The sequence below is a fragment of the Leptidea sinapis genome, chromosome 39 (genome assembly GCF_905404315.1).
Source record: "Leptidea sinapis chromosome 39, ilLepSina1.1, whole genome shotgun sequence".
Lineage (NCBI taxonomy): Eukaryota > Metazoa > Arthropoda > Insecta > Lepidoptera > Pieridae > Leptidea > Leptidea sinapis.
The window spans coordinates 2,812,985-2,837,018 of NC_066303.1; the positions used below are offsets into that span (position 1 = coordinate 2,812,985).

At 33.2% G+C, this 24,034-nt stretch overlaps 1 protein-coding gene across 1 annotated transcript; it reads right to left on the minus strand.

The window, feature by feature from the left end:
- Window positions 1-322: 322 nt before the first annotated feature.
- LOC126976194 (uncharacterized) lies at window positions 323-20,805 on the minus strand. The gene is made up of 6 exons (XM_050824446.1): window positions 20,593-20,805; window positions 14,333-14,442; window positions 12,020-12,151; window positions 11,262-11,378; window positions 9,215-9,417; window positions 323-7,663 (listed from the first exon to the last, which is right to left on the minus strand). The coding sequence occupies exons 1-6, from the start codon at window positions 20,657-20,659 to the stop codon at window positions 7,417-7,419; spliced, it is 876 nt and encodes a 291-aa protein (XP_050680403.1). The 5' UTR covers window positions 20,660-20,805; the 3' UTR covers window positions 323-7,416.
- Between the last annotated feature and the right edge of the window lie 3,229 nt (window positions 20,806-24,034).

The window sequence follows — 24,034 nt, forward strand, 5'->3', positions numbered from 1 at the left end:
ACCTTCCCATTTTACCCCTGTTTAATATTTGTGACAATATTACATTATTTACCCCTTGTATTTCTGGTGAGACAATCAATTAGAAACTTTAGTATTAGCCAGTATTTATTATTACTTTATATTAGAAAAATTAAGTAATTTAGTGATGTGCTATCAGATTTATCGATAGTTTTATATTCCCCGATTTTAAAATTATCCATCTATCAACTTACTTAATACCTACCTAAAATATCTGTATTACCTATTGTGTATTCTGTGCTAAAAATAATAAATTAACTTTTGTTTCGCCGTTATTCCAATTTATTAAGTAAAACAAACTTCATTCATTTGACGGCATTTATTCATAAAGATAGTTCAATAAATGTACCCGCTTATGTTACGATAATTTTGAGATATAATGTCACTTATAAAATATTGAGTAGGTAATTATTATGAATCGTGTAACTGCGTAGCTTTCAACAACGTTAACTTCAGAGATTCATTATTCATAACATCACCACCCATTAATATCATAATATATTAATAATAGTATATGTTACATCTAAAAGCACAAGCGAATTTTTGTAAGCTATGTAACATTAAAAAACGTAAATATGTGTACTTTGATTACAAATATTATTTCTCTGTAGGTACCTCAGTATATTAATGCCTCAGCATTTTCTATATGGGACCAAATATTTGGGATTATTCCAATAATACGTGAATATAATGCTCAATCTTAATGCTTTAAGGAGCCTGGAACAATTCAATCATTGCATTTTTTTTTGATAAAATAATAAAATTACAGCGAAACCTTTTTGAAAATTAAATGATACTTTAAAGTTGTAATTCTATAATTGACGATTTTGATACTTATAAAAGTTCATCTTCTAAATGAAGACTATCACACCATATTAAATATAGCCTGCTCTTAGTTGTAACATATAAAATGAATACAAGCTACAATATTTTAACGCTATTGTTATTAGATCAATGTTACTGGAAGACAAATCGTATGGCATAATACAATATTTTAATATAATTTAATTTAATTTAAATGCACCGACACCAACGCTACAAACCTAAATGGGGCTACGGGAATTCAATACAATTAGGAAAATAGACATCTCATCTAATAAACATTTCAGAAATATTTCGCAGAAGTAATAATATGTATAAATTATACAAATATGTTTTCAATAGATGAAGTTGAAAGCAGTTTATTAAAAACTATGTATTTAGTTATGCATAAATATTATTTTAAATAACGTAGTGTAATGGAACGTGGCATATAGTCAAATAGAATATTTTTTTCAAATAAGTTCTAAGAAAACACTGTTGATTATTTAATTATAGTTTTAACACTACCACCGGTTCTTACAGTTGCTTATGATGAGATGAATCGGCGAGAAATTCAACGTTTAGCTACTTTTTTCCAAAATAATATGAAAAATAAGATAATACGTACTTTAAACATATTATGTGATATCTACGATATATAATGACGACACTAGGCATTGAGTAAAAAATAGCAATCATGTTCATTCATTTCAAATTGAGTACGATAAAATACAGCTAATAGAAACGATCAAATTATTCTTCATCTATTAAAAACATATTTGCAAGTCAAAAGTATTTAAAGTAGAAATGAGAATAAGACATCAGATTTAAAAAAGTATAGTGCAAGAATATACAAAAAGTGACATGTGACAAATAGAAAGACAAGTATCAAAATTTTCAAATTACACAAAAAGCAAGAATTTTTTACAGCGACATGCAATAAAGACAAACTACAACGTAACTTACTACCTACAAAAATTATATAATAGTAACTATTTTACTTAAATACGTTTACTACTATTTTGTATGAATTAAACCGTAAACAAGAATTAGGTAGTCTAAATTTTCAAAGTGCAGAAGGATGAGAATACAAGTAATATTTTTGTCCTGATTTCAAGTCCTTAAACGATAAACAAGTTATTTTTAAAAATATTAATTGTGCATAGGCAATCTTAATATTACTGTTTATTTTAAACTTCGTCAAGTCATTTCATGTACCTCTTAACCAATTATGCAAAGTTTGAATAAGTAATGTAAACAGCAAATGGTTTAACTTCTATTATACTAATAATAAACTACCTAACTATCTAATTACTTATCATCAACCATAATATAAGCATACAACATGTTTGTATAAACGATATGTTAATTTGATAATACATAAATAGCCCTCACAACTTTTGCATTACACCGCACCTTAACTAGCAAAACTTGGGTCCAAGTGCCTCACGAATATCATTTAAAGTATCAAAATTGATTAGTGTTCATAATTTTATAAAATATTTCCTACATCAAGAAAGTATTGTAAATTATCAAAATCACAAACTTTTACGGCTACTAAAAAACCTTTAGATACTGATTATATAATGAATGTTGTAAGAAATAATAAATAGGCTTGAGTCAATAACGTCAAAGATATTTTTTTTAAATAAAGCCACTTTTGAAACAACAAGTTGAAGTGAACTAAATCGAGTTATGTGACACTTAAATTTTATATCATAATAAGAAATTTTAGGATATAATATAGGTATATCCAACCACTTTCAATGAAACATATAAAAAACTTACACATAAGCGAATAACATTACCATCTAGGAATAATATCTTAGGATTATCCCACATCCTTTTTTGCAAATGACAGAGATCACAGTCTTTGTCGTTTGCAAATAAAACTTAAGTTCTGTTCACTTCTCATTTAAATAGTTCAAACATTTCGTGTGTCAAGGATTAACAACCACGTTCAATGATTACCTTCCTAATTTTGGATAAATAATTAACACTACAGATTAAATACTTCAATAACATAGGAAAACACAGACTCCTACTATTAAATCAATATAATATAATACTAAGCGTCAAATCCTAAAACTAAAGTTTATATAATAAATATGAAAGAGAAAAAATCATTTAATACTAGGATTAAAAAAAATACCCCTAGCTGAATAGTGCTGTACACTTTAATATCGATACAAACTATCGATTAATAATTATTTTGACAACATATTTATCTACTAAGTATTAAGAATACTGAGACTTACTCATAACTTAGTATAGAAGTAATATAACAAGTATACAATCTTGCTAAAACAGTTTGAACCGCATATTCTTAACATAATTATTATACACTAGTGATTAAGTGAAGCCAAGTTTTGCACACAATACAACACCGAATGCCACTCTGTCATACTGACGGCGTTCAACGAGATTTTATTGCTTATACACGTAATATCATCATTGTTATCTACACCGCAAACAATTTATAAAATAAATTATATTTATACGTACAGAACTATAACTATGCCTCTCAAATATATATTATTATCACTTGATATGTATACAATTTGTAAACAGAAATATTACAATGATTATTGTATAAAGCTCCAGAAACCATTCTTCATTCATATCGATTCTGAAGCATATATATATATTATGTTTTGCAATGCTGCTAAAATTTATAATAATAAGAGAGCAAATTTGTTCTAAAAATGGAAATTCATTAAAACTATTGTATTTGGAGTCATAGCTAACGCTGAATATATAATACTATTAGACATTATAATTTTTGGAGTACTATCTTATAGTATAATTAACAATCTGAGATAACTGAGTTACAACATTCTATAATATACATTAGCTTACTTACAAGAATGCAAAGAATTCAAAATTTTTATAATTAAAAACATAGTTCTATCGGGATATTGGAGTGGTCATACATGTATGAATTTATAAAATAATCGTTAAAATTGCAAGCAAATAGAAATTGATCTACTTTCGTTTTCTTAATGCAACTCAAAACATTTGTACTATTTTGTGCTTTTATTGAAAGTAGGATATTATAATTTACGGTTCGAAATAGCAATATAAATATTCCTTATCCTAGGCACGTATTTTGTTAAATTCAGTCATATTACTAGATTTCAATTCAACGTCGTATTAAAATATAAGATTAAACATGTCTTAATACTATATTTTATACATAACACCATCGTTGAGTATCATTATATTGACAAAAAACAAAAATAGCTTTTACTTACATAAAAGGCGAGTTTACTGAGGCCTTGAATTAAAGTATTATCATATATTAATACAATTTAATATAAGTATTTAGACTGGTTTCGTTCACTTAATACTCATATTTTTCATCTAGTAATATGCCTGCAACTCTTTTCAACATTCGATAATATATAGCTATCGATTTCGAATATAGGGATTAAATACTTGTACACAAACAACTTTCAACAATTTTAAATAATCACCACCATTAGATGATCTAATAGCTTCAAATCTTAGACCCATATAACAGTTTAACAATTATCTATATCTCATGCAATAATAACACATTTAACTCCGCCAAATGAATATTGAACTTGTTGGACACAAATTCGACAAACATTCGAAGGTCAACATCTCCTTGTTCTTGCTAAAAACCCGCACCACGTCCCTAAGAGAACTTTGTGCATTTTCACTAGTTCTATGATTGATATCATCGCCGTGCCATCTTAATGCAAATTATTATAAAAAAATATGAAAAACTTTAACTTGTTGTTTCTATAGTAGATGTGATTACGGAAAAACGTTGAGCCTTAAGCGCTTTTAAGCGAATTTGTTAAGGCTTCTTGTATATCTTGTCTCTCACTATGCGAGCGATGTACAAGATGTAATTGGAACCTTTTCTTATTTGTATCAAAAAAAAATTCATAAACGTATTTAACTTTATCCCTAGCCTAGGTAAAACTTACGATACATGCTCAAGATTCCATGTATTGGCGTCTGGTATTGGACTATCGTTATATGTATTATTATTCTGAGATATGTTCATCGATAACTATATCTACAACACTAGAAGTACAGTCTGCGTCAAAAGCTTATGACCGTCTTCAAAATATTATGTAACTCACTATACACATTAATTCAACTTTAATATTTAAAAGCCAATTTTTAACCAATATTAAAAATACATTCGCTTTTAGACATCATATTTCTAATGCTGATATATTTTAATCTTTGAAATTGGCTTTTAAAAATAATCGCCGTAAGCTATTTCAAGCTATTTTCTTTAATTAATAGTATGTATGCATCCTGAACGAAATTTTTATTTCTACCTTATAAAGACAAAAAACACCAGCAAAAATCTCCCTTTTAATTTACTCACCGTACACACACGCTCTCTTCATCGGTTATTACCTTTCTTTCGCCTTCGTTTGTTTTTTGTGGAATTAATTATTACAACGTAATTAAAAGTAATAAAAATTGTAGAAAATATGAATGACTGAAAAGACTATATATTTCCTATTTGTTAACAGCAATAAATATATTCCGTCAAGTAAAAACAGTTACTGGAGACTAGCAATTTTGTTATTGAATGTCACAAAAATTGTCATTGTAAATGTTAAATGATAATAAAGATTCAATTTGATAGTGACTTGGTACTAGTGTTATTGGTAGTGAATAAAAGACTTTTAAATATAAGCGATAAGATATTATAAGACATTCTTAACCCACGCGTCGCTGTAGTATGAATAACACGTGTGTTAAAAAAATATATTTTTGTTGCGATACAAATTTAAAAACGCGCTTTTTATATTGACGCCGCAGGTATGAAATTAATTAACGTACTATTAAAGTTATTTAAGGAGTTAAACGAAAACCTCTTACTTATCTACATTTCTGTTCTAAATAACTCTTTTTTTATTACCTGTAAAGTTTATGTCTCCGGACATAAAGAGGTTACCATAACACAGCGAAACAAGGTCATTTACTGATGATGATTTGAAGTTTAGAGATTTTAAAGACGAGGTAATATTAACATTTTTAATACATAAACCTAGTTATGAACATAGACATGAACGCAGACAGAGAAAATGGAACAACCAAAAGAGTACCTCAGTCGTGACCATGGATAGTAAGTAACCTTTTATCGGGATCGAAAATAAACATAGCAACACCGTTGCCCATACCCGTTTCTTTTTTTCTAGCTTGGTACTTTGGTAGCCTTAAAGTCATGTATTGACCACTCATTAGCTTCATCTTTCACAGCAAAGAGGATGTAAATACTTTATACGCTACGTGATTATAAGAGGGACTGCCTAAGTAAAAATTGAAATTTAGTTTAGTATGAAACGTCATCTGACATAAGTTTGAAATAGTAGTAATAGCAGTATGGCGATTGGCCACAAGTATAATCCGGCTAAGTTTGAAAGCGAACAGTTGCCTTAAAACGTAGTGGTTTTCGGCTATCTTCCATTTTTACGAGATTATAGCCGTTATTTATCAATCTGTCAATGACTGCAAGTTTCATGCAGGCGAGTGAATCGCTATTTCTTAGAGAGTTTCGCCAGGCTGGTCTTAAGCCTTATGGTTTGGAAGGCAGAAGTTGGTGCAATTATTTGATACATACGGCCTTACAGATAAAATTGGCATAATATTATAACTAAGCATAAACCAAGAATATGTAAAATGTTTACAAATAGACATTTTGCTTACGAATGGTTTGCTCGGTCGTATAACGTTTCCCGCGTTTATTTGCAAGGCAGCTTGTCATTTGAAAAACTTCAGAATTATCATTGACAGTGTTGTCAACGATATTGTAAACATTTTGTATTTTCTTTGTTTATCATTAGTTATAACTTTATACCAAGTTTATTTGTAAGGCCGATAATGTATAAAACGACATTGCTCTAAGACTGGTATTTTTGGTATAGTAGTTTGAGGTATATACCAAAATGAAAGGATATCAAGGAGAATTTCGTCCTGACATAACATGAACACGGAGCTGAGTAGTAGGTATCTACTAAGTGCGTTACTTCATAATCAACAAACGTATAGATACTAAATTCGATTAGCCACATTATATTCTTATATTATAGTAAGCTGTTCCATTTTCAATTCTGGTAATAATAATTGTTACTGCCTCTGTATTAGTTCAATCTTGATATCTGACAATGTAACTTCTATCTAACTATCAAAAACTAGCACAACTCAGGGTTAAAACATAGACTTACAATATAGTAGCCTATAGAGTATAGACGAACAAAGTATGCAAGACACAAACATCTGTAATGGAGATACAGCAAGATAGAAAAGAAAGGCGTGTCTTTTGTCACTGTAACCGATTTTGATTGACAAGTCATAAACAGCCAGCCATACTTGAAATTAGATCGTTAGTATTTTGAATATAGAACTATTAGAAAGCATATTGACAAATCAAAATTGGTCACGCTTTCATCAGGTCATCTATATTCTATACGCTTATATATTCTAACCCATAGAGTCCTTTTAAGGAGTAGTTTCGATAGCAACGGTCTGTCTATCCTACATAGATCAAATCAAATATAAAATGTAACTTAACCCAATAAAGTTCAGAACGCATTAACCCCTTCACTCCATGGTGTCGTATTGTACCTTTTTCACCTTCAAATACCTCCAGATGGCATAACCGATGAGTGTGCCTGCTGTTGCGATTGCCAACGCCGAACCGACCGCGACCGGAGCCGTTTCGGACCGTGAACGATTCGCGTCGGAACATTTCCACGATGGGCCGAAAAGACCATCACGTCTGAACATGAAGGGTTGAAGGCGCATCTGACGGAGGTATAGCTTGGCACGGTGAGCTGTATTTGGGTTGCTGCAATAAAAATTATCCTTTTTTCAAGTTATATTTCTTTTGGCCCTTTAGGGAAAAATTATCAGAGTGAATTTTTACAATGTGCGCGCAAACCGTCACGCAAATTCGACACCCTAACGTTAATTGGTCAAGTTGCCCATTTGTATCATACTTCAGCTACCACTACTTACTTCTGGTAACTCGTGTGTCTACTGAACCACAACCAATGGACTAGAATTAATTAAATTTCAATTTATATACAAGTTTTAAAATAAATTTCTCTAAAATTGTATCTAAATAATTCAAAGATAATAAATTACATGTTTATAACTAAATTATGCGGTATAATCTATATAATCTTCATGAGTGCGTACATAAGTAAGCACACATTTATTTTATCCACCTGGAAGATTCCCTAGGTGTTGCATAACACTATGGGCTGTGGTGACTACTAACACTCAAGCGTCATAAATAGAGCACGGCAATACTTCAAACCCACATTCTAGCGCTCTACAAAGCGCACGTCCGGCCACACATGGAATATTGCTGTCATCTTTGGTCTGGTGCACACCAGTATCAGCTTGATCCATTTGTCGGGGATCCACTGAACTATGAACGGGAACACCTAGCGTTGCATAGGTAGAGACATCGCTTCATTGTGTGTCTTCAATCGCATGTATCACGGGGAGTGTTCCGAAGAGCTGTTTCACCTGATTCCTGCCGCCGAATTTCACCTTCACATGCCACAAATTAGGATATAATCCCCACCATCTGGATCCTCCATAGTGTGATTTTCGAGGAGCTTTCTTCCACGTACTACAAAGTTGTGGAATGAACTTAATTGTGCGGTGTTTCCGGGACAATACGACATGGGTACGTTCAAAAGCATACAAGCGCGTACATACGCGTACGTACGTTCCTTAAGGACCGGCAGCGCTCATGTGAATCCTGTGGTGTTACAAGAGAATGTGGGCGGCAGTGATCACTTAACACCAGATGACCCGTAGCGAACATATGTATAAACGTATGTATAATATTCCATTTATTTATTTATCAAAAATCAGGAATTTTGTCTTAGGTTTCTTTTGGAGTAGATATATAATGTAGCTTGTTCTATTATAATTTGTTTTTGTTTCTTTAAATTTTTGTTTTGTAACGAACTTGGACATTCCAATTATTTCATAATATTTCTTGCATGAATATTCTTAACTTTTTGGAAATTTCAATTATAAATTATTCTTTATTTAAGTTTTACATATTAAATTTGTATCCTAAATTTATTAACGACTCAAACCCGCGCCTCTCGGATTTCGTCTGAGCGCTCTTACCAACTGATCCATCCGTTCAAGTGACCCATGGGTCGTAAATCTAGGTATGTCTTGTACAACTCTCGGGCTGTGGCTCCATCAATAGGATCTACTTTGCAGTTGATGTTCAACCTCAATAATTGCATATTAGGAAACTTATTTAAGTTTTATTACCAGAATTAAGTAAATTTATTACATTGAGTAAAAATGGGTAAACTAATTAATGTTCATCGTACCATAGCTACTACTTAAAATGACATCATACCTAGCATCTTCTTCTAACAGCTCAACAATAGATTCATCAGGGCAGTCGAAAGATTTGCCAACTGGAGTAGGAAAGAGTAATGCCCTGGGACCAGTGGTGAGGCTGACTCTTCTGCCCTGTTTGGCTGCGTGTTCAAGGATTCTTGCGCTCGAATTATACGTCAATCGTATGCTATCCACATACCATCTTTCTCCGCCAGGTGTCTGCAAACAGATTCGTAAAGATTTCGTAGAAATCAAATAAAAAAAAAATACTTTATTTATGTAGGTAAATGACACTTGACAATGTCAAAAGTTTTCTTTTCATATTACATTTACCACCACTTCGGAAAAGGTTGAGCTTTAAGGAGAAGAAGTGGCAAGAAATTCATTACCACTCTTTTAAATCAACATTTACAGCTTCATCTTTTTACAAATCATTTCAATTACAATATATTTTGTAAAGTAATGCATGTAATAATAATTTTGATTATTAGCCTATGACGAAAACTAAACCAAACAACAAAAAATAGTTTTCATCTACATAATATACAATACTCACTAAATATCTCTACAATTTGCCAAGCATAAATTGCTTTGGTGAAAAATTTCCAAATAAATTAAGCAGTGAGACAAGAAGATCAGCTTTCACCGAAACTCTCTGACGTGTTTTTGGACAAAATCTTTCGATAATTAGAATTTTGATTAGGAATACATCATAAATTAAAATTATTAATGTGATTTCGGTTTTTGAACTCATATTTGTATGTTATTCAACGCTATGTAAGGTTGGCAGCGCTCTTGTGATTCCTCTGTTGTTACAGAGGTCTGCGGTGATCACTTACCACCAGGTGACCCGTATACTGGTTTGTCTTCTTCTTCTTCCATAAAAAAATGATGGTTTAGGACTCAATCATATAAGCTGAAGGCTCAAAACCCTTAAAAATTCCTACAAGATCTAGCGAGCTATAAACTACACAAGCAGGCAGGCATGAACACGGGAAAGACAAAAAAATGAGTAAGGGATATTGGTCCCTAAAAGATGCATTAACAAAACTATGCAGGGTCTCAGATACTCAAAAGTTAATTATTTTTTACCTGTATGAGGCATATATTTGTATTATACTAGCTTAAAGACAAAGCGTGTAAGAAAGTAGAACATCTCTAAAAGGGATACGGCAAGGTAGAAAATGTAAGCAAATCTATTATTATTGTAACCGGTTTCATTGTTAAGTCGTAAACACTTAGCATTTAGCTCCTTTATGTTTTTAAATATTAAACCACTAACTAACGCACATTGGCAAATCAAAAATTGGTCATGCATTCTGTGGCTGTCAAATCGTCAATTCAAAATCTATGGTAAGTATATTCTAAAGTTGGATTTAATGCTCGACGTCGAGCGTAGCGCGTGGGTACGCGATCAGCTGACCACTAAACACTAAACAGCTGATAGCAAACTTTACTGCGCGTGTACAATTGCGAAGAAAAATACATCCATTTGTCACCTCTTAAATATGTGCGTACTACTTATTCAAATCATTATGGAATAAACAGCGGAGAAGATATCATGTTTACCCAATTATTATAGTGTCTAATTGAAGGAAATCTTTATACAATTTTTTTGAAATTGCCAGAAAACGAATTTTTTGGTTACGATGTTAAACACGCGCGTACGGTCAATGATATTTAAAAGTAACTCTACTCTTTTAATACTATAATACCTATCTTTTTATACTATAGTACTCTTATAATACTATAATATCATTGCGTACGGTCGGCCGATTGGTCAGCGTCACACTGAACCGTGAACGCACTATTTACCGCCCTAGCGCGTCAGCAGACACGCGTACAGCTGTACGCGCGTAGTAATTCATCATCGCTGGACTGTACACGATCATTCGTTTTTATTGATATAGCTTCACTTGACCGACGTCAGCACTTACCCTCGGTCGAGTCCTAAACCCAGCCTAAGGCTTTGGTATAAAGCCATGTTTATCATACGGCTATCAAAGATTGTCTCTAACACAAAAAATAAAAGGGGTGTTAAAAATAATTAAGATGTGGTATACCTTTGCGAATGTCCATTCCAAAGCAAATTCTTTAAAGGACAGCACTAGTGACTCCACGTCGCCTTCCTTACAAGTGCCACCAACGTTAGCATTGTTTGGTACAAATGTATTTGCATCCTGGAATGTTATGCAATCATCTTATATTATTATTAAACACATTATCTATAATATATTAGTTATACAACTGCTGTGTAATAACGGGTATTAAAACACGAAAGTGGGTTTATCAGACGAGTGATAATAGTATCACATGAGTGTTCTAATACCTAATTATCATCAGTTGCATACAAGACTTTATCTACACCCAGAATATGAATCCTCTGTAAACGATTCTGAAATAGTTCAATCAAATCAGCCAGTCCTAGTAACCATAATATCATCCAAACGAGTGTTGTAATGTTGTACTGAATTTCATTACAACACTCGTTTGGATGATGTAATGGTTAAGGACATTGGGTGTTGGCAATAGTGTGTTGGGTCTGTTTTATATAGTCTTTTTGAGAGAATCTTTAATAGAGGTTTTAAGGCATGGCGGTAGAAATATAAAAATATTTACAGGGAATTTATACCATTTTTTTAATCTACCTGTTTCTTCCAGCGTTCTCTTATGGGGTGACCTTTAATAGTTTTACTAGCGTTTATATTACTTTTATTTTAGAAATAAACTGCAGTTCAACTTGAAAATAAAACCCTAAGAAATATTTACAAATACCAGATCACAGGTCAGAAAATGTCACTTTAAATAAACCAACACTTACCGCGCGTTCATTGAGTTTGGTCATGTACGATATGTCTAACAGGGCGTCGACTATCAGCAGGATGCAGGTTTCCCCCCCACTACCCTGGAGACGGTAAGTGGCTGTCAATAAACTCCTCTCTGTTGACGACTCCTGGAAATATCAAAAAAGAGCTTACTTTAATAGAGAACACAGTTAGCTAACTGCAAAAGATGAAATATTCAAAATGCAAATAAACGAACGAGTGCTAGAGAAGTTGTATTCATACCTCAACAAAGTTGGAATATTTAACATCAAAAAGGCGATAGGAGCAGCGGCTGAAGCGGCCAAAATGCTTAAATATGCATCACGTCGTGATGTGTACATATTTCATCGATTCAGAGTGATGAATTTAAGATTTGTGCAGATTAAAGAGTTGTCCAGGCGAATAATAAATTTGACAGATCACCCGAAATATGGCACGTACCTTTTCCAAATATTAAGTTTGGCAATTCAAATAGGCAACGTTGCCAGCTTCTTGGGTACCCTTACCTGCAGATTGCGACCTTAATGCAGCATATTATTTATAATTTTTTACCAGTGCCCACTGGCACAGAATGCCGGCTAGATTATGGGTACCACAACGGCGCCTATTTCCGCTGTGAAGTGTGTAAATATTATTGTGTTTCTTTCTGAAGGACGCCGTAGCTCACTAGCTACGTCGTCCTTCAGTCTCATTTGCCCACTAAATTCACTAATTTACTGGGCAAATGAGACTTAACATCTTATATCTCAAAGTGACGGGCTCAATTGTAGTGCCGTTCAGAATTTTTGGGGTTTTTCAATAATCCAATTACCATAAGCTGAACGTCCTGCTCGTCTCGTCCCTTGTTTTCATAAATAAAAAGAATAAATAGCATAACTAAAATTTTGCAGTTTCAATTTTATTGTATAGTTGATAATAGTTTAATTTAGTTATTTATTTATTTATAATAGTTTTATTTTCAAAATATACAGCGTGGACCAAAACACATACTCTATCGTAATCATAAAAAAATATTCAAAAATAAAAATACGTGATTCTTATAAATAAATCAATTTCTCATAATATCATCAGTAGCGTAGAGCCTACTTCACCTACTTGTCCCACGATGCGCCGTAGCCGTTCAGAATTTGGAGGTGAGTAACGCCCATTATTAATATTTTGCTTCTTAAATGTTTGTTTGTTTTATAATTTCAAAAATTCTTTCATTTACTATAATACTTTTTTTATGAATTCTTAATGATAGTTTTATATAAGAAACATGATTTTTAATTTACCATCTTATCCAAATTTTTGTGAGTTTCCTTGAGTGTAAATGTCACTTAGATTTATCTTCAATCAATTCAACACGTGTTTTTACTCTACACGAGGCATAATCAGGAGACTCGCCAAATTCTTGCACAAGACTCACGGAATTTACACTCGAGAAAACTTACAAAAAGGAGAATGGGACTTTTGGGCCTGATGTTCCTTGTTCCTCAACGCTAACTTCACTTTGACAATAAAAAGTCTGACAGATCGTTTCGTTTCTTCGTCATTGTAACTTCGTTTCTTGTTGTATAATTGGTTGAGTTACCGACTTGTTACCTACCTACCCAATTGAATTCCAAGGAAATTTAATGTCTGTAGCTGGTAGCAGTCTGTTTTACAGTTCATGTATGAGCTAATGAGTATATACTTATTATTCTTATCTGAGCAAATAAAACTATATTTTATTTTAGGTATACTATATTATATCTATTACGTATTATATCTAATTAAGTAGTAGATAGGTAAACGTAGATAGGTGGGTATTTTTTATCTAAAAAAACAAAGTTGGTACCCAGCTAATATAAGTATGTGATAAATCCTTAGCTTAGCATTTAATAAACCTACTATAGATCAGCTGTCAACATATAGTTTAAGACATAACCTCTTTTTTATATCTTCGATTACTCAGCTCCTAGATTGACAAATTTGCTGAATTTTCAATTACGGATTATTTAAATGTTATCTTTTAAATGGTGCTACTTTCATCCTGTTATCACCTGGGCCCAGGAATGTATAGAAGCGTTTCAATCTCCTTTGGAAATTTATCGATTTCCGCAAAATGACGCTTAATTCAATATATTTTTTACCATCTAAGTTTGTAGTTATAGCGGTATTAGTAATGCCACAGAGCAGTGATGCACACTTACGTATTAAGTAATACTCACCTGTTAAAATTTCAGAACTAATCTGCTGTGTATTGTTGTTCATGTAAATGAGCCTGCTAAAAGGCAGGCAGTTTCCCGTTGTCTAACCTTCGGGTACGGAAACTAATAAAGTCTTACCGTAGATCCACCAGGTGCTAACGTAGTCTTGCTGTACTTCGTGACGCGAGGGCGCCTGGTGGAAGCCTGGTTGTCAAGCTGCAGACCCTGAACTGTGCACACCACCATCGCTGCCAATACACACCACATCAACATTATTACCATAAACTCAGACATGCACTACAAGATATATTCATTCCACAATTAGATGCGCTTTGTCGCACCCAGTTATCTCGTGCAACATTCACCGGGTCGCAAGTCCACGTATACAAAGAGATAATGTTTTACGTCAATATTGGAGATTTGTCATTAATCAACGACACTCTTGATATGACAAGATCAATTAATTTAAATTTGTTGTTAGTTGGTCATAATAATTTCTGCATACTAGCGCATCCGACACACGTCTTAAATTTGAATAATCGGTCCAGCCATTAGTAGGATTTCACTAACTAACACATGGGCAGGAAAATAATATATGGACTGAATTGAGCATCTTAAGTCTAATAAACCATACTCAAATTTACTGGAACACAAATAAAAACATCAAAATCGGTCCAGCCATTTAGGAGGTAACTAGTTCAATTGTGAATCTGAACCATCCTCGAATCAACTCACAAAAAAATTCATTCAGATCGCTCCAGCCGCTTAGGAGTTCACTGTCAACACACGTACAGAAGAATTATATATTTATAGATACTCTTTCAATTTTTTCTGCAGAATACCTATTGCGGTTTATGAGATCCTCTTACTCTCTTTTTAATTGGAATTAACATAGATCTACTGATTACTTGACACTCGTCACTAATAGACGTATTTTTGTTATGTTGTTTAAAAATAATTAAATTTTATATTTTAGTGAACAATCCAAAAAGCAATATTCTTGGAACTATGAAATTCATTAAGTTCTTACAGACAGACATACCGACCGATAAACGGGCAGGAAAGTAGTGACCCATGAATTAAGACTTCCATAATATTTTAGTACAGTCCTTATAATGTACTGTTTGCACTAGACACAACACGTTTGTACATGTGTATCAATTTGCAATGTATGGTAGAGATGTTCGTTTATCGATATCGATATTCTTGTACTAGCTTTACGAATTATTATTCCTAAGAGGTCAATTGTCTTATCAACAATATTACTATTTGATCCACTATTTTGGTTGCTGAAGATACAAACTTTTCAAGAAAATTTTCAACATTTTCATTTCAATAAATTTCGAAAGGTTTTATTTCCCACAAATATTTATGTTTGAAAATCACTTGAAATCCGTCGAAGTTTGTCACTATTTTCTTTTACACAAAACAGAAGGATAATTGCAATTAGAATATTGAACGGTAAGTGATTTGTGCCGGCCATCTTCTCTCGCAACATCAGAAGAGCCCTCGAGTAAACATAAGTCCAAGAGACTGAAGCTGATATTTTAAGTTGAACTGCACTTTGTATCTTTGCATGCATGCTTGTTGGCTTTTCAACTATCCATCCACCTGTAAAACTGCTAGAATAAATTATACAAACAACCAGATAAGAATATATTTTTGTTTTTATGATCATCTCAAGTATATCCAGCGACCAGCTTATAAAAAGTCAACCACTTTTTTTTTGGCCTTTTTGAGAAAAAACTTCACGCCTATAACATCAAATGCTAGAATACGTATTTTATCGATAAATATATACAAGAAGTCACAACACTAGAAGCTATTGTAAGTCGGAACGTGGTACGCATTCACTTAATCTCGACAAGAAGAATTATGTAGGACATTTTCATTTAGGAAAGGTTAGCTTATTGCCTACGAATTAGGGGCTTGGCAAGCCAAGTGCAAGCCAAAAAGTTCCGTGCGATCTTCGCTCTTGGTTCGACGGATTGAATACAAGATATCCCCAAGTATTCATCACCCCATCTTCATTAATATATGTACTTTCTTCACAAGCATTATAAACAACACAATTTATACCTTGCATTAACCAAAAAACCTCTCAAGCAAAATTATAAACTGGAAGCTATTTGCAAAGATGAAAATTCTGTGGTTGAGTGAACGTAATAATAGTTGCTGTGATTGGACGATTCTGAACGGCACGTTCTATTTCTGAAGAGGTTTTAATTAAAATAACTTTTATTTTTGTCTGCTTAAATATTATTCAGAAATTAAAAACATCATAGTTTACCTCTTCTCAAATTATTCTATTAAATGAGTTGTTAAAAAAATTAACGCCTTTCTCTTTTTAAACAGCAACATTTTGTAATACAAATATAGCTAAGACGTTTTTTATTATTGTTGTTTATTACTCCTTACAAGGATCTAAATTTTTACACGGTTTAAGCTTGACTTGTATCTATTTATCTAAAGTCGGATTGTATGCCTGTTTTTATGTTAAAAAAATATTTGACCGTGATTATCAACCCCTTCAAAACCTCGGATTATTTTGAAACATTGCACAGTGATCAAGGATTGGTATGAATTTATTAATTTATATAGTCTGTTCCATTTTCAAACAGCTTTCATTATGTCCGAAACCCCATGGTGTGTTTGTGGCAAAGACTATGGCGTGTGTTAATTCGTTATTATTATTATTTATATACACCCATGCTTTAAATCCTCTATAAAAGATTTCAAAACAGTTAGCTTATTTCCAACATTAAAACACCCAATGTCCAAATAACCATTACATCATCCAAACGAGTGCTGTAATGAAATTCAGTACAATATTACAACACTCGTTTGGAGGATGTAATGATTACTAGGGCTGGTTTTTTTAATCTAAGCAGTAAGCTAACAGTTTCAGAATCTTTTATAGAGGATTCATATTATGGGGGTAGATAAATTCTTGTATGCAACTGTTGATAATTAAGTATTAAAACACTCATGTGATACTATTATCACACGAGGCGAAGCCAAGTTCCCCACGTTAAACCCACGTTCGTGTTTTAATACCCTTTATTACACAACAGTTGCATAAATAACTATTAATACATTATCATCGTTTTGAGAATATAAAATAATAGTTAAAGAAGAAACTAAATAACACGCTTTTATAGAAAACTAAACTAAAAAGTAAAAAAATATTTAAATAAGCATAAACTAGGTACGCATAGTGTTATAATGTAAGATACATTTGTAAAAAAGCGTGGGGTGCATTTTAAGATATATTCATGGACTTGATATCTTAAGATATCTCTTATATATAAAAAATCATTCCAGAAAGTCAGTTGACATCCCCCATAAAGCAAAATAAATCCTTTCCTCAGGTTTGTTTTCTTAAATAATTTAAACAGAAATCACCCACGCTATTTAAAATACCAGAGCAATCTTATTTTTAACCCGATGTAAGTTTATTTGACCTTTAAACTGCCCACACATTTATATAACAATGTTCCAGAGTATTGCTTGAATCTTTAGAGTGGGATGCAACTGCTGTTTATTTACTATATAATAGGGGTTCAAGTATGAAATTGCTGTTTTATTGTAATAGGTACTTAGAATTGACATAGAACCTTCATGGTTTGAGATTTTTGAGTGAAACTTCTGTCATATGGTACCTATGTAGTTCTCCTTTTAAAAAATGTACAAAATTCGAATATCTGCTTTCAGTTGTTTCTTTTTTTATTCAGCTTAGACAAGAAAGATGGATACTTCGAAAATTCGAGTAATTTTTAATAGGAGTTCCGACGCGGACTAACGCGGCAGAACAGCTCGCAATATCAATGTTGTGCTTGGAGAGGGGACTGCTAATGAACGCACCGTGCGATTTTGGTTTAAACGTTTTTGTGATGGAAACGAGCGATTCCCAATTTCGTGGCCATCTGGAGGGCAAAGCCAAATTGGCTTCGAAGAAACTGGGCGTCATTTATAGAGTACGGCAATACTTAAAACGGGCCCACATTCTAGCGCTCTACAAAGCGCAGGTCCGGCCACACATGGAGTATTGCTGTCATCTCTGGTCTGGCGCACCCCAGTATCAGCTCGATCCATTTGACCGCGTGCAACATAGAGCAGCTCCAATTGAAAGAGAGTGGAAGTGAGAGAGTGGAAACCGATCCGATACAAACTACCTAGGAATTAGCAGCATGGTTTTACGTTACCTTACCAACAATATTGACTCATTTTCGTCAAATCAATAAAATAAAAATATGAAAAATGGGTGCCTCATAATTTGACTGAACTGCAAAAAGAAACGCGTGTTGAAACTATTGTTGCCTTGTTGAATCGATACAGAAATGAAGGAATATTGAATCGAATTGTGACAAGCGATGAAAAGTGGACTTTACGATAGCCGAAAGCGATAAATGCAATGGCTGACCCCAGGTCAAACGCCGCAACAGTGTCCTAAAGCAAAGCTTACCAATAAAAAGGTAATGGTAACTGTTTAGTGGTCTCAGCATGGTGTTAGTCACTACTTAACTTTCTCCGATCTGGTCAAACAATAACGGCAGATGTCTACTGTGCCGAACTCCAAATGATAGCAAAACTAGCAATGAAACAGCCCCGACTCAAGAATCAACCTTTCCATTATTGCTCCAATATAACGCGAGACCTCATACAGCACGAGAAACCGTTTTAACTCACACTACTACTACTACTACTTCTAGCTAATCGGAACTATTTGAATTTCGAATGTTATATTTTTTGAAACGTTGCAACCTTCTTAGTAATGAATAAATTCACTAGCGGGAAATCATTTGTCAATTGTTTTTTATCACACATCAAAGCTCTACGTACACAAAGAAAATGGAATTAAGTCGAAAAGATTTCAGAGCGATGATTTTTTATGATTTAAAAAGTTCTCTCTCTCCGCAAGACTTTTGGGAGAGAAGCACCTTGCTTGAGCACCGTAAGACGATAGTTTGCTGAATTTGAGAGCCCGACCTGGGTTTCTTTACATGACGAATTTCGTGAAGGGCGGCCATCAACTGCCGTCAACGAAAATAATGTGGCTACGTGAAAAAGTGAAAAACCCGCGGATTACCTATGAGACAATTCGAGGACTATTGGGGAATGGTATGAGTCAATTCAGAAAATTTTACACAAATAATTGAAAGTTCGGAAACGTTGTTGTCGTTGGATCCCTCGTGCTAATGAAGTACGACCATGGACATTCTAATGCTGTTTATGACATTGCCACAGGAGACGAGACGTGGATTTATTGTTTTGAACCCGAAAAAAAACAGCAATCTTTTGAATGGGTGTTTGAAAATGAGAACAGGGCAACAAAAGAGAGGCAGGCGAGAAACGTTGGTAAAAGCTTCGGGTCCCATCTGCACAATTCCACTTGAAGATCAAAAGAGTGTTAATGCCGAGTTCTACCATTTGTTTACCCAGAGTGTTAAAAAAAGTTGGCGAAAGATGCCCAATAAGCCGCGTTCTCCTACATCATGACAACGCTTCTTCACACACGGCTAACAAAGCTTAGTCATTTTTAGCTTCCGAAAAAGTACAACTCGTCACCCATCCTGCACATAGCCCCGACCTGATTTCTGAATTTTCCCCAAAATCAAAGATTTGATGAGAGGATTTACTTTTACCAATTCCGAAGAGGCAGTAATAGCCTTCAATCAGCACGTAGAAAACATGCCTTCAGAACTGTAGTCCTCCTGTTTTAAAAAATGATTCGATCGCATGAAAAAAAAGTTTAAAATGTAAAGAGAGCAATTTGAAATGCAATAAACATAATAGTTTGGTTATAACAATATGTAGTTTTTTTTAAGTTACGCAAAACATTTAGTATGACCTACGTATAGACAGTAAAAAGTTAAACAATGAAGGAATTAATTGAGTTAATCAAACGCATTTGATAGAACAATTAATATATAAATTTCTAAATTCTTTTCTTCTTCTCCGTATCAACCTAAACCATGCCAAATAACGCTCCTCCACGTGGCCTTAAAAACAATATAAAAACGTTTTATCTTTGCCTATTTTCAATTATTTCAAATATTAAAAAAGTTCTGCTGTGTTAATTGCGATCGCTGAAGCCTGGGGTACTTTTTCAGAATGGAAAGATTCTAACCTTCGTTAGGTAATGTGAAATCCAATTTTGAAATATATTATATAGCGTGCATTGTATGTATTTAAAAATATAGTGGTGGTTATAAAATAGCTGAATATAGTGTTCAAACAAAATCAAAATCATAATAATTACGTTCAGTAAATACCTACTTTAAGCAAGTGAAAAGTATTTTCATAATAAGGACTCATATTGACAAATCAATGGTCATAGTTCCAATATTTTCCTTTTTTAATGAAATAACATTAAAAAAACTAAATTATATACTCACAGAAACAAAATATTTTTTTCAGGAAGCACATCTTGTCCAAGACGGGGAGGTTGAAACGAAATATCATTGCGCGACCTTTGCTTTTGCAACTATAAGAAGAACTAAAGTATAGATGCTTTCATTTGATAACGCCGAGACCTATCTGCTATCCATTTGGTCGACAACCCGGATTTCAAACGCTTTAAACTGAACTATGCAGTGCTTTATCAGACATTTTGTGACGTCAGGGAAAAATCAATTGTCTCGCGCAAGCGTAGAGTTTCTCCTTGACCCATTTCAACGTGTTGACCGTGACAAACATATTCTGCATTCATCACAAAATGGCGTCGATTTTTTATGAATGAAAGTAGTTATTCAATCAAATTTATTTTTAGATTACGTTTGTCACACGCCAACTAGGGGTCAAGTGTTATTTCAAGCAGTTTAAGTTGCAAAATAGCATTGTTACAGAACCGTGCTAAAATAGAGAAGTACCTACAATTTGACGTCTGAAATTTTTGTTACAGAAAAGTGCACTGTCATTTTGTTTTCGACATAATATAATGAAATCTTAGATAAGTTATACGTCTAGATAGAGCCTAGTCTTGCTGCTAGAGAACCGATGAAAACCGGCCGGATTTATTACTTTAGTGTGCGTGACAAGCTATGTCTTACACTCGCGGTTTTTGTGTCACTTTGTGTGCTTGCACTGCTCAAAATAGAGGCTAACTGTCCACCTCATTTTTTTCGACGTTTTCACAGCTGTCATAGTATATCTAGACGTATAAATGATCAACTAAATAAATAAAAACTTTTCAATAAATGAATAAATGTTTACGTTATAGGTACTAATCTAATTAATAAATGAATACATGTTTACGTGGTAGGTAATAATCTAATTAATAAATGAAATGACATACGAAAGAAATTGTCATAATTTGAATGTTGGAAATGTTTTATCATACTTTTTGACATGAATTATTAAACACATAAATCCTATAGTCGTGAAATATAAATCAGCCTCCATCTAATTCGAGCAAACGACGCTCGACTGTTTTGTAAAATCCTTCGTTCATTATCTTGTGTACGGGAAAGCTGAAAAATATTAGGTTTTACTGATTTGCTTTGTACCTATATAAGTATCAATTATCAATAGGTAACGATACTTTTGTGATACCGTGTAAATAGCACTAGTTTGTATATTGTTCACGTTTTTGTAAGCGGTTACTTTCACGGGCAATGACTTTCTGTAGACAAAACACAATATTGCTAATTATTAGTCACTGGGCTCTTAAAAAAGAGCGACTCTATAGTTTTCATTTTTGACTGTGTGCTGGTCGGATCCATTCATCTGTCTCATTCCCAGACTGACTCTAATATGCCAACAGTATTAGTTGCCGCACTTTGCGACTACGCCTGCGGTATGGTTGGATCAATCCTGAATCTAACGCCTGAATACTGAAACATCTCTCAGGTTCTTAAGTCCTGCTTAAGTTTTTCAGAGATTGTTAAATACAATTTGATAATTTCAAGGGAAATTAAGATTCCCCTAACAATCATATATATCAACGTATGATAGCTTGACAGCTATCATACGTTGAACTGCTTAAGTTAGTTTAGCAGCCTTCAAATTTAAGAGTGGTCACAACCTATCTCTAATTCATTTGTGTAGTTGTATTGTGTTATTTTAAAGTGTAAAAATGTATTTTTCTTCTCTATCTGAGTAATGTAGTAGTAGTAGAGATAGAAACTGTATTGTGTACAAGCATAGATTACATACATTAGACAGTTACTTTTCGCTCTAAGCTTTTCGCATTTAATTTAATAGTATGGATGGAACGCTACAAATCACGTTTATGTTTATTATTAAAGAAACTAGATGGCGCTAGTTGTACCATTTAGATTTTAATATTTTATATAACTGATAAGTGTATATCAGTTACATTTTATCTTAATTCTAGTAAGTGTTATATTTATAGCTTAGATAAATAAAAGGATATCATAAACAACGTTATAGACACTAGTTTCTTGATTGTCTTGCTTTCCAGCATAGACCTCTTCAAAAGTTCTCCACAAAGATCTATCCCTTGCGTTCCTGATCTAAACGCTACTGCTAGTTGCTACCTTTTAAATATTACATCTTCCCAAGTTCGATGTTTTATGCCTTATTTTTTTTATATCTAGGCCACTTTATTAATTTCCAAGACATAACTTCCCTGAACTCTTTTCAGGAGGTCACCAATGGACGATAGCCTAACATCACGTTTAAATTGGTGCATCTGTTACTGTTTTAGACACACTTACAAACTTGTTCAATAAAATGTTTACTACTGAATATATACCTCAATAGACTACTTTAGCTAAAATCTTACTCCACAAGAAAGGGAAATCGGATTATATTTCTAACTTTAGAGTTTAGACCTATCTCGCTAATGTCCAAAACATATAAAGATTCTCCAAGATAATATAAGAACAATTAAATTAAATCAACCTTATGGCCGGTTTACATTATTTCAGTCGAGCGATCCAGTTCAATGCTGGATTGCTTACTGGAAAAATGTAAACCGGCACTGGAATGAACTGAATCCAGTAAGCATTCCAGTCCAGTAACTGGATTCGCGGTCTACTTTTGAATCCAGTGCGATCAATCCAGTGCAACTGCAATAATGTAGACGGCCAATCCAGTGCCATTCCAGTGCTGACGAAGTACACACGTGTTGGTTGTTTTTGCGGACTTTTTTTGCGAAGAAAAAAGATTTAACAATGGTGAAGAAGTTATCTGAAGACGAAACTGTATAGTTTGTCACTATATACAGAGAAAATCCGTGTTTATGGGATATAACATCAGAACATTATAAAAACAAAGCTATCCGCCAAACTGCTTTGCAAAATCTGTGCATTGGTATGGAAATTGAAGGATTCACATTGGAAGATGTGAAAAACAAAATAAAAAGTATTCGTTCGCAGACTACCTTGAACTAGACAAGATTAAGGAGTCCTCCACATCTGGTGCTAGTGGCAATGTTTACCAACCCAAAGTGAAATGGTTCGCCGAATTCAATTCATTTATTAAAAATGTGATGGTGAAGCGTGTGTGAAAAGTGATTTTTATTTATTTTTATTTTAGTAGCATATTATTTGTTAAAACACACAAAGTGCTGGAATGATATACCACCACCGTTTCGCAATCTGAAGACTGTTGGAACTTTCCAGAAAAAAGTTAAAAATCTCATCCTTACGTCTATTTAAATTATTAAGTATCTGCTTACAAATTATGTGCATAAGTCCTACATTATAAGATTTATCTTATTAATAATACATAATGGGATCGAAGTTTTAGTTTGTTTCTGCAAATATTTCTAAAATTGCTGTTATTTTAATATTTATGTATGTATGTATATTTATGTAATATTCTGAACAAGTAGAAGCTAATTTCAAATTATCATCTTTAAAAATAATATGA